Raw genomic sequence first — 12,484 nt, 5'->3', positions numbered from 1 at the left:
GACCCAAGCAATACATGATTTCCCTGTCCTGTTTTTCTGCTGCATAACTTCCAGGTGCCCATGAGGTGTACTGCAATAGAATAATTACAGAAGTGGGGGGGGGGAGTGTTTACTTTTGCTTGCACAAATCATACTACAATCTCCCTGCTCCAAAATGTGTGTTGGAAAACCAAAATAAAATTGGAGGTTCATGACATTGTTTAACGATTCCATGCTGTGAGTAGGGGAATGAGGGATACATGCTAGAAAATTGCATAGAAAATGGCTCAGAATATAAAAATGCAGGAAATAAATATAAAAGGAAAATGTATGTGGTTGAAATTAAAATTCAGAACTGAAATATTAATAAAAAGGGTGCACTGGGTGTATTAATATGGGGATCTTGATAGTTGTTTGTTTACACATTTTTATAGTCATCAGTATATATAGTTTCAAGGTCCCTTACCCTCCTAGTACTTCAGTATATACTTAAGCTACAGCAACAAACCCTCTTTGATGCTAGATCATGATATGCAAACTATGGATGGTACTGTTAGGTTTTTCCTACAAAGGCTGGATAAACACCACTTGACACTTACAAAATAGGAAGTTCCGGGCAAGAAACAAAGAAAATGTTCCGCTTGTAACACTACAACTTAGGCTGGGTTGAGAGCACACGCCGGGTTTCTTCAAGCATGGTAAGTTCCACATTTTATCATTATTTTCATCGCTTGTCCTAAAGTAGTTATAAAAGCCAAAAGGAATTGACTACCATGTCTGCTTTGCAAACTCCTTGTGGTGACGGACAACGTCTGAGTTTTAGTTCCATATATCTGAAAAACCAGCTATGTGGCATACGAAGCAACTACATTCATCTTTCTTTTTCCCCACCAGACCAGCTGATGAAGCGGCACAAGCTTTGAGCCACTGAGCCAACCTTGCTCTACCGGGCAGGTTCCCTGTCCTGCCAGGTGGCACACCCTGCTGCATGCTTTTGTACTTCCAAGCAGGCTCCGCAAACAAGTTTCTCAGCCCCATGGCAGATCCCCAGACTCTGGTAGGCTGCATTTCACTTGATGGATCGCACTTGGTAGATAGGAGTAAGAGAAACCGTTGTGCAGTTTGTGTGTTCTAATAGTGTAGGTATTACATTTATTCTGTAGACGGATTTTTGTTTGTAAATGCCCTCAGAGTGCATGCAGCTGAAAAGAGGCAGGGGAAGGGGAGAGAAGGAACTTGTGGTGTTTTTTTCTCTTATCTGTGTCTGCCTTAGTCTTTGGTTAGCTGAGCATGATAGAACATGGCAAACTGCCAACTGTTGAATCAGCATGATTGCAACAAGGCCAGGGTCTTGCTCATGGCCAAACTAGACCTTGTAGGGAGGCACAAACAGCCCCTTAATTTTTTGTCCACTGGAGCTATAATCATGGGCAAGGAATGGTAGAAGAAGAGACTGGTGAGTTCCCTTCCAGTCTCCCCCACCCACCCACTTAACATTGTGTACTTATTACTCAAATGAATATACTGCTTGCAAGAATGCTGCCAGAGTGGCAAACATAAAATATATAACCAAAACAACAATAAAGCATCACAATGGAACAACACTATAATCCACGCCCGTTCTCCCCCCACACCCCCCGCCTTCCCAAGATACTGCGGAGAAAATGCTGTGTCCAACTTCTGTTGCCTGAAGCGTTTACCTCACTCTGCCTTGAAGCAGGGCCAACCCTGGCCCTTCTCCATGGATGTTTGTGTTCTTTTTTACTCTGTGTTGCAGAAATCATCTGCTGCTCTTCTTGCAAATTCATCCTGCTTCCCAGGCATTTTGCAGCATCAACATGGGCTTGTCTACCCTCCTCATTCTATTTTCCTTGTGTGTCATGTCTCATCCATTTTGTTGAGGAGTAGGATAAAGACAATTAAACCTTTAGATAAAGAAAAAATATTCCTTGCGAAGACTGTTTGATACCTGTAGACCCATGAAAATACTAATACTAATCAGTATGGCATTCAAACAGGAAAGTGGGAATAATCCTTCTGCCTCGGAATAATTGTCTGTCTCCTGGAGTGGAGTTCGCCCTATTCCTACAGTTGCCTCTGGCTACTAGTTATTTGGAGGCGTGCTGCCTCTGAACTTGATACGCAGGCAATTTTGAGGAGAAACACTCCTGTTTGTAAATGAATGCACAATGGAGTGGAAGACACCTCACAAGCCACAAAACACACATGGAATGGATTAAAGAAGATCCGTACATCCCTATCTGCAATTCCCATCATCCCTGAGCATTGACCATACTAGTCCAACAACATCTGGAAGGGGCATTCCCCGAGTCTCCTAATTTGTTTTAGGAGGCATTTAATAAATATTTTTAAATATGTTAGCTTTGTATGTTTAAATGGATGCATCGCAACTATGAGAGTAGTGCAAAACCTAGTAACTAGATGAGTACAAGTGACAATTTGGCACACTAGAACTTAGGTGCAAATCTCATCTTGCTCACTGGATGACTTTAGGCAACTCTCTCTCACACACACTTTAATCTACTTTATAGGAATTTTAAAAGATGTGAAGGTCTGGGAAAAAATGGAAGCATACAGGGAAAAAACTTTTTTTCTGTTCCCTGCCCGCAAAAATCCTCCTTTTTCTCCTTTTTTAAAAATGAAATTTGGTAAAAGGGCGTTCCCCCCCTCCAGTCCTTCATGTCTCTAGGAATGCTGTAGGGAAACCTAGATAAAAAGTAAGCTTTCAATACTATATAATGATTTTTTAAATTTTCCAAGTATTTTACTTCTTCAGTTTCTGTTTTAAATCTAGTACTATATTTTAAATTTTGGCTGTGTTCCTGATTTTGATTTGCTATTTTATTTTTCATACTGTACTTTTAAACTTTTACGCTGTATGCAATCATCTAATATTTTATGGCTTTAATTTTTGTGAAGCACCCAGAGAACTTTGGCTACCGGGCAGTATAGAAAAGTAATAAAGAGACATAAAATGAAGTGGGGTGGAATCACATACGCTGCTTGACGTTTCTTAGAGGAAACTGGGATATAAATTCAAGAATTAACATGTCTTTGGCTGCACTCCTTTTACCATCTTTCAGTCCAAAAGGTGTTAGGGGCAGATGTGCATAATGGAAAGTGGCCCTGGGGCAGTAAATAGAGGCAATGTAGGGAACAGACCACAAGGGCTGGCTCTCCAAATCTTCCAGTTGGAGACTCAAATCACTGGGACCCCATCTGCTCTACCATACCACAGTGCAGGGGAACTTCTTGATATAAAGGTACAGGGGCCCGAGTCCCAGATCTTTTTGGTACCTAGCACCATTTCTGGCTGGAAGAAAGGATAGATGTGGCTGAAACCCTCCAATGTAGGAGCATAATATGCTTTTGAAAGTCAAGCCCATGACAGATATGATGGAAGTTGGGTCAATATTCTTTAAGGTTGGGGTCTCCAACACAGTACGTGTGCCTCCTACCCCTTCCCCCCACATTGGGAAAGACACCTTCCCTGGTACCTGCAGGGCTCCCTGATTATGAATCCATTTTTAAAAAATATACATGTTTAGGCCTTCATCTTTATTTCTAAGAATGCTACGTCTAGTATACACCTGCCTGGACCCTTAGATCATCTATAGAAGTCCTATGAAGTCCTTTTCCATGAGCTGCCCCTGAAGGAAGTAAAGGAGGTAGCTACAAGGGGAAGGGTCTTCTTGGTTGTGACACCCCATCTGTGGAATCACCTCCCCAGGGAAATATGCCTGGCACCAATGTTATATATATATATATATATATATATATAGGTGTCAGGTTAAAACTTTTTCTTTATTTTCCTGCCACTTTAATTGTATTGTATTTGGGTTTATGTTGGCTTTTCAATTGTCTTAGTACACATGGAATAGTGGTTATTATGTATTCTAAGGTTTATTGTTCACTGTTTGTTATATATGCCTGTCAAATTTTACTGTCATGGGAATGTTTTATGGCAGATGTGTTCGTTTTAAATCTGTTTTTAAATGGTGGTTATTTGGCATTTTGAATTATATTTTGTACACTGTTCTGAGAGCACTGTGCTAATCAAATGGTATATAAATAAATGCAAATAATAATAAATTCTTAAAATGGAAACATCAGGCTGCAAAGGACAGTGGGAAATGGAGGCTGGATGTATGTTTTGCCTGATGCTTTAAAATTTATGCATGAGGTGTGTCTGTGTTTGTGTTAACCACATTTGTAGAATAGGGGAGTATTTTGCCTCTGTTCTTTTTGGATGTTCCACATACCCATCTCTGTGTACATAGGAGCTTAGTACAAAGGCACAGTACCTTTAATGTTAACAAGATTCCCCAGCACTGGCCTTCCCCTGCATGTCCCTTTCGGATGCACAGTGCAATGTACAGAAGCATCAGTGTCCACAGGAAAGCTGCCCAGGATCTGACCTGTGTTGTTAGCTGCCTTGAGCAATTCTGAGGCAGGACAGTGTACACAAATTTTAACAGATAAACAAATGTTGTGGTGCAGAACCCTTCATGCATGACAACGTGCATTACTTTACTGTAAGTTCCACTGAGACCTACTTCTGAGTAGATAGGAGTGTATGTTGTAGTCAAATGTCATCTGCTCATGTCTGACAGCAACTGAACAGTGCGAGTGTGATCAGGGCAGTCTCCTTTGAAGAATGGAGTCCTGGAATGGCTTCAGAACTTCAGCGGGGGTAATCAATGAAATGAGTGGTGCCAGCCGGACACCCCCATGGCTTGCGTAACTGACAGCACCCACTGAGCATTGCATATTCCTCTGCTGTGCCAGTAAAACCCAGAGAGGGAAAGAGAAGTTGAGTGCTCTTGGTTAATCCTGGACCTTCCCCTTTCCTCTGCTCTCCTTTCACCTTTCAGCTGACATGGAGACCTACAGGGAAATAACAGAGTGTCAAAATCCTTTCTTTGATTGGGGGTGGAATAAGAAGGAAGTAGGGTTTCATTTTCTTCAGCATCTCATTCTCAGAAGGATGAAACTCTCTAGTGATTCCCACATTTGTTTTTGTAGAGAGGCAATGAGAAAAGGTTGGCTTAGTCATCTAATCAAAGGCCCGCAGCTTAAAATTCTATTTTTCTTTGTTCTGAAAGGTATAATGAACTCCCATTCCTCAAGAAAGTGGAAGTGAGAAAAAGCATAGCTTTATTTTAAAAATGTTCAACCCTTGTATGTTGCAGACCTCAAATACTGACTAATCTATGTGCGAAATAGTGCCTAAATATGAAACTTGGGGCCAGATCAAGAAGGACAAATGTATGAATGAGTTTCCTTCATACAGTGAAAAGTGTGCCTTTTCTTTAACAACAGCAGCCACTTGGGGCAAGCTGGATTATTATTTTATTAGGGACATTTCCCCCAAGTTTTCCTTTTTCTTGCTTTCAAGGCGGCTACAGGGTAGTTAGGCTGTGAGTCAGTGTGAGTCTGTTCCCACTTCACCACACTGACCCCCAAATTGAGATCATGTTGTAAAGACAGGAGTTAATCTTCCTCACCCCATCCTGCAGGTTTAGGATTGGTCCCAGGCCCTGCTGGAGCTCTTAGACTCCTGGTCAGCACCAGCAGGGAGCAAGCTCTTCCCTCCAGACCTGGCCTCAGCATCATAGGCCTTCCTGTTCGCTGCAGTGCCTGACCCAGATCCTGCTTCACTGTCTTACCTCAGCAATGCAGGTCTTCCTGCCAGCTGTGGGGTGGTTCAGCTCCTGCACCTTGCCTGACCTTTACTGAATCTGGTTTCTGCCTTGCTGTGTCCTACCTTGCCATGTCGCCTCAGCAACACAGGTCTTATTCTTTGCTTTAGTGCCTGTATTTTGCCTGACCCTTGCTGTATACCCTGCCTTACCTTGCTTGCCACACCTTCACTGCTCCTGAACTTTGCCTGGTTATCCTGCCACAAGTTCTGCAGCCCTGGTCCTGGTGCCTCTCTCATGCCTCCTGCCACCCACGTCCTGGCCCTTGACAAAACCCTACCCATCCTCTTACCACCTGGAGGGAAGTTACCTTCCTAGGGTTAAGCGTGTGGAAAGAAAGGGACAGCCTGTTTCTTGTTCTTCCTGCAGGTGAAGTGGTGAGGCAGGGGGTGAGGAGTAACCCAGGCATATCCTGTGCATTTATATATTCAACATAACATGTATGGTCGTCACTTGGCCATCACAAATAAACTAAAAGTAACTTCAACACTGGTGGAGATAAAAGAGGAGGCAGATTGATCTACCTTGTAGGTAATCTTCAAATATAATTTGCATTTGTATACTTGCAAATGTTGAAATAACTGCTCTAATTTAAATAGAAAAATAGTGCAACTGAGAGTGGACACAGCTGGGCAAATGTCCTGTGTGCCCATTCTTTTGGTTACTGTCCAGGTGCCCAGAGATGGTGGGCAGCTTTCTGCCCCTGTAGAGTCTTTATCTTTCAATAGACTTTTGACTACACAGCTGTTCCAAATAGAGGCCACCATCAAACAGAGTGCTCTTATCACATTAGCATTTTAAGATGTGCAATTTAAAAAGAAAAGAATTCTGTCCAGCTAGCAAGAGTGTTGGTGGGGGCACTTCAGTACTGTCCTGGTCAGGCACCTCCAGGGGGCGCTGTGGTTGACTCTCCTCTTCCCCCTTCCTGTTCACCTGCCCTCTCCAACATTCTGGCCTCGAGTACAGCCGGAGTGGGAGATCTGGGGCCTGTGAACCAAATCCCTCACCTGCTGTGTTCTTCACAAGGCCACACCCCCTTTCCCAGCCTGCCTCTTTCCCCAGACTGCCTGTCATTTAATGGGTTTTCCAGCTTTTGGAAGTGCACGCGCACACACACACTGTCATCACTCTTGAAGAGAGATTGGAATGCCTCCCTGAGGCTTAGCTACAGGCAATAAGGGGTTAAGATCAAATGAGCTGGTATTTTGCCCCACCCCTTTTGCTTTTGGTCCTGCCCACTACTGGAACACTCCCCTTAAGAACTCTCTGAAGTGGAATTCAGCCTCCAGGTAGACAGAGGATTCTGGCCTTTGTGGCAGAGTATGAAGAGGTCACACTGGTTCTTTTTCCCTCTGTGTTAAGCAGATCAGGGCAGAACTGTGAGGACAGGCGGACAGACATCTGTGATGGGCGGGAAGGACACTGGTCAGTCTGCAGCAGGAACCCACCACAGTCTGGAGGCAATTTGTCCAAGTCCTCTCTTGCCGCTGCTCAGACACGGAGCTGGAGCTGAACACAATTTGCAGCAGGGAAGCGAAGCTTCTGTGCTCAGGTTTCAGCCCCTCAACTGACTGTGGTCTCCATGTGACTGAAAAGTGAACTCACCTTCCCACACCTCTGCATTTTGTCTGCAGCTTTCCTGTGTCAGCTGATGCTTTTTCCCATGGTTCTGAATCATGAAAACACCTTAAAACGTGTATTTAAAAAAAAACAAAAACAAAAAAACACACTCTAAACAGCCCTGCTTTCTTTTTCTGGGCCATCACCTGCCAAGTAATGATATTGTATGCAAAACCCAGTGGTGGTGCTTATAGTGGCAAGACAACAGTGTGTTGTGCTAACTGTAAAGCAAGGTGCGGCATGCAAAATACTAGAATGGCAACGGGGAGGGAGATGCCTGTGCTTCGTTGCTGGAGGTGACGAATGGCATGAGATGGAGAAGAGTGGAAAGAGCTTGCGAACGGCTGTCTCACTGATTGCATCCATGTCCCAACCCTCCTCTGAGGAGCTCAGGGCTGGAGTTACCCACTTCTACTCCCAAAGTCCCCCTGGAATTGCGCCTTCTTTTCAGAACTGCAGTCTGCTTGTTCATCCCTCTGTCGCTCTAGCCCAGGCAATGTTGGTGGTGAGGAGGCAGAGCGGGGAAACCACTTGCTCCCTGGCTGCCTGCCTGCCAAGCAAGCACGTGGTGGCACTGGTGAGAAAGAGGATGAGGAGAGAGAGTAGCTGGTGGCAGAGGCCAACGTGGGGCAGTGAGAAGCTAGTGGTCCGGTCATGCAGTCTTCGCAGCCCACTGTAGCTTATTTCAGGCAATTTGGCTTGTGGTGCATATCTACCCCATTTTGAATATTGGAGCCACAACTGTGGTTTGTTGTATATTCTGAAACCCGGTGGGAGTGTGTTAAATAACTCAAGCGGAACCCACAGATCTTTCAGTGTTATGCAAACACTTGTGTTAGTCCTTGAACAACCCCTGCTGGGTTTGGATGACAGACAGCTTCCGTTGCAGCTTGAATTTTTAGAAAGTCATGCAAGAGTGTCATGGCTCAGAGGCTACAAACCGATCAGCCACAGTGAGCTACAAGGATTGTGCTAACCTGGTATTGGGTGGGGAGGGCATGGAAGGTGTCTTTTCCAAGATATGGAACGAGCCCTGCTCCCTTTGCCACCATTTTATCCTCACCTTAATTCTGTGAGGAAGGATAGCCTGAGAGAGAGAGACCGTGGTTGGCCCAAAGTCACCCAGTGAGCTTCATGGCTGACTTTGCACTTGGGCCTCCCCGGTTTTCCTCTGACACCCGCTAACCTTTGTGGCTCACAATGCCAAATGGCAGCTTACATGGTCGAAGCAATCTCCCAGACTAACACTGCAGCTGGTGCTTTTATAACCCCAGCATCACCCTCCAGTGTAATACATCCAGTCCCGCAGTTACAAAGATCTGAGTTAAGAGCAATCCCTACTTACAAATGAGCAAGCCCACAAGTCCTGCCTTGTGCTGAAGTGGTGGGCAGGGAGGAGAGGAAAGGAGGAGGAAGCAAGGGAAGAACAGGAAGGGAGGAGGGGAAGAGTGGTGAAGTCTGCACTAGATCTGCAGTACCTGTGGACCTCCAGTCAATCCAAGCCAGCGTGTTACGGTTCACATGGAGTGAGTGTTGCCTTCTGTAACTTTGTACTGGATTTGGTTTGTAACCATGACTCTAAAGAGCAAATGTAATGCAGGTGCAGGTGATGCAGCAAAGAAAAGAAAAACAATCACAATCAAAACTAAAGTGTAAATAATAAAGCAAACAGAAAGTTGAGATGCCATTGGTCATTGGGAAACCATCAGACTTTAGTCATTCAACAATCCGATTCTCTCTCTCTCTCTTCAGTGCCTGTAGTTACTTTATTATTTTCTATATTATTACCATTATTACAATCCTGTATTGCATTTAAGATGCTTTAGTGCATATGGAAGTATTTTTTAAGTGTTATATATATTTTTTCTGTTCATGATCCAATTTACATACCAATTCAGCTTCAAGATGATCTAAGAAAGGAACTCATTCTTAACTCAAGGACCAGATGTAGTTATTCACAGAACCACACAGTTAACCACAAATCATGAAAAGCATGATCCTGTGGTCTCCCAAGATCACCTGAGTCCCAGTTGTGAAATCCTGTGATTTTGGAGCTGGGGCGCCAGTGGCCAAGCCCCTGCCCTACATGCAGTTGAAAGGTCACAGTTCTCCCCCAAGGTCACAGCTTTCCCTCCCTATTCCCTGAACTGAAAAGAAAACTGACAGGAAGAAAACTGATGGATTCAAAACATGGTGCTGCAGGAGAACTTTGTGGGCCAACAAAAAGACAAACAAGTGGGTCTTGTACAAATGAAGCTAGGACTATCCCTGGAAGCAAAAACGACAAAATTAACACCGTTGTACCTTGGGCACATCAAGAGAAAGCAAGGCTCTCTGGAGAAGACAACCTTGCTGGGGAAAGCTGGAGGCAGAAGAAGAAAGGAAGAGCTACAACGAGATGAATAGATCCCATAGAAGAAGCCACGGCCCTCAGTTTACAAGAGCTGCCCTGGAGTGCATTTATGTTTAGGGTCATCCTAAGTCAAGAGACTACGTGATGGCGTGTAACAGCAACAGCGACAGTTTTGGCAAAGTCAAAATCATGTTTCAAGTTCATATTCAGGTCCAAACTACATACTGTAATGGAGTGGCATAAGGTGACCATGAGTCCTGTTTTACAGAGAATACCTCTTCATTTGAAGGGCTGCCCAGTCCAAATTCAGTTAAAAGATAAAATACCTTAAGAAGATTGATCTGTTTGAAACATGGTGCTGAAGGAGAGCTTTGCGAATATCTTGGACTGACAGAAAGACAAATGAGTAGGTCCCAGATCTGTTCAAGCTAGAGCTTTCCCTAGAAGCAAAAATGACAAAACAAGCTGTCATACTTTGGACACATCATGAAATGACAAGACTCACTGGGGAAGACGATCATATTAGGGAAAGTCAAAGGCAGAGACAAAAGGGAAGGCCAGACATGAGATGGACTGAATCTATAAAGGAAGACACAACCTTGAAGAGCTGAAGGGACCTTTTGGAGCACTTTCATGCATAGGGTTGCCATAGGTCAGAGGTGACATGACAGCACATAATATACGCACCTTAAAAAAGCAGAGCAGGACCTGAGAGTTTCCCATCCTCTACAGCAGACTGAACAGTTGTATGTCATCTGGTGTAGGAAGCTATGTGTCCCCCTTCTCACTTTCAGAACAACGGACCACTCCTTGGCCAAGCTTTTTATTCTCCACTATACATCCAACAAACTATAACTGGTCTCTGAGCATGCACAGAGCAGTTTGTTGAACCCAACCTAGAAACGACTTCTAGGAACTCTTCTTTTGAGTAACCCTGGGCCCCACCCTCTGAGAGTTCCCTTCTGGAACTAGGCAAGCCTCCTAGCTGTATGCAGCCCCTCTAGTTGGCTAGCTCTTCTCTCCCGACACCGCGTCATGGGGTCAGGGGTTGTACAAGGCCCATCTGGCTCCTGAGGCGCCTGGCCCATGCCCCCTCCCAGCACTTGCAGACTGGCGGTCCTCAGTGTCTGCCTGAACCCCTGGGGATGATGGGCTTGAGGTACGCTGTTCCGGCCATTCCATATCTAGAGGCCCCATTTCCCAGAGTTCATCTTCTCCACCTGAAGAGTCCATGTCACCCTGGCCCTGAAACACATGCCAAGAAGAACTGCCTCTTTCATTCCCAGCACCTGGTCACAGTTTTCCCTACCCTGGTGAGGTCAATTGCATTTTTGTTGGAATTCTAGCAATTAGGTCTAAATTAACATCTCTATAAATTAGCAGGTGGCTGTGTTATGCAGATTGGTGTCCTCTTTTGAACTCTTTGTTTGGTTCCTCTTTTTTAATTGATACATAAAGAGCCACCCCAGGCATGGATGAAAATAACAGCAGTCATGGGAAATACCAATCTAGATGAGGAACCATTTTGTAGGGGAGTAGGATTAGTACTCTCCTCTTGCATCGCTGTCCAGGTCAAGCACTGTGCATGCATGACACCCCCCACGCCTGCCTGTTTACAAACCTTCAAAGACTTGGGGATGCATTCATGCCTCTCAGCCTTGCCTCTGGCATTCCGTGCCGCTGGAAGCTTGTTCTTTGTGTGAGTCCCTCGTATTCTGCAAGGGCCATCACCACCATGTTCTCCTTCCTGGAAATCTTCCGGGGCTTTTTAGTGTAGGGGCACATTTTAAAAATGGAATACAAGCACATCAGAAGACCCCTGCTGGGTCAGACCACAGGTCCAAGTTGTCCAGCATTCTGTTCACCAAGTGGCTGCAGGAAACCCAGAAGCCCTACCTGCTGCCCAAGTTCCTCAGCAAGCCATTACTGGAGTAGCAATCTGGAGGTTGCATATGGTCCCCAGGGCTAGTAACCATTGATAGCCTTTAGGAATTTGTCCAGTCCCCTTTTATAGCCATCCAAATTGGTGACCACTGCTATATCTGGCACCAGTGGATACCTTAGGTTAACTCTGTGTTGCATTAAGAAGTCCAGCATTCCAGGATGTGCTGTATGAACTGCATGCAGGAGAACTTCTCATAGAAAACATTTTATCTGCAGCTCCTCTTGGCTCAAGAAAGAGATTCCACCCCCCCCCCCCCCCCGCCCCTCTCACACTCCCTTTTATGCTTGCTGATGACTCTTCATTTGATGAGCTGACAATGGACTGAGTCACAGGATACTCCTATGGTCAGCTGCCCACATGACTGCATCATTATCCTTAAAGTGGATGCATTGAGAATTTGTTTTTCATGTTGCTAACCAATCTAAAAATCCAAGAATGCTTTGCTGCAAGGAGGAATTAATATATATAGGAAACACGCAAAGATTTCTTCTAAGGCTATGGAGGGCAATACTGAACTGAAATAGAACAAGTGGTTGTCTGAACATTGTATTGGGTGCAAGTTGTACATTAAATGCAAACCTGAGAACTGTGTGTTTGCTTCCTGTGGTTTCCCTTTTGGTTGTTGCTGCTTTAATTTAAAGTCAAAATCATCCTTAAATTGGTGTGCAAGAATGCTTAACATTTCCTCCTTATGGACACTTTTCAGGTCCAAATCATTTCCCCAAACTGCTTTCTCACCCATGCTGTTGGTTTGGTGGGGGAAAGAAGTATTAGGAAGTGTGCCTATAGCCAGTCAGCCAGGTTTTTTTATTATATTACAAACAAGTAAGTAATTGCATGTTTTTTCCAGAAATTTCAACAAAA

The 12,484-nt window shown here is 44.6% G+C and overlaps 1 protein-coding gene across 3 annotated transcripts in view; it reads left to right on the top strand.

Moving 5' to 3' along the window:
• Positions 1-498: 498 nt before the first annotated feature.
• FYB1 (FYN binding protein 1) overlaps positions 499-12,484 on the top strand; it is a 65,451-nt gene continuing 53,465 nt past the window's right edge. The window contains exons 1-2 of one of the 3 annotated variants that reach the window (XM_044431300.1): positions 499-677; positions 874-1,036. In XM_044431300.1, coding sequence (XP_044287235.1) covers positions 968-1,036 — 69 coding nt within the window. In that variant the 5' untranslated portion in view covers positions 499-677; positions 874-967. Of the gene's footprint in view, positions 1,037-12,484 lie in introns of all 3 variants that reach the window. The other 2 variants (XM_044431299.1, XM_044431301.1) reach the window with 2 other exon arrangements.

The sequence above is a fragment of the Varanus komodoensis genome, unplaced genomic scaffold (assembly GCF_004798865.1).
Source record: "Varanus komodoensis strain SLA01 unplaced genomic scaffold, ASM479886v1 scaffold22, whole genome shotgun sequence".
NCBI lineage: Eukaryota > Metazoa > Chordata > Lepidosauria > Squamata > Varanidae > Varanus > Varanus komodoensis.
This window is presented reverse-complemented; position numbering and strand designations above follow the sequence as displayed.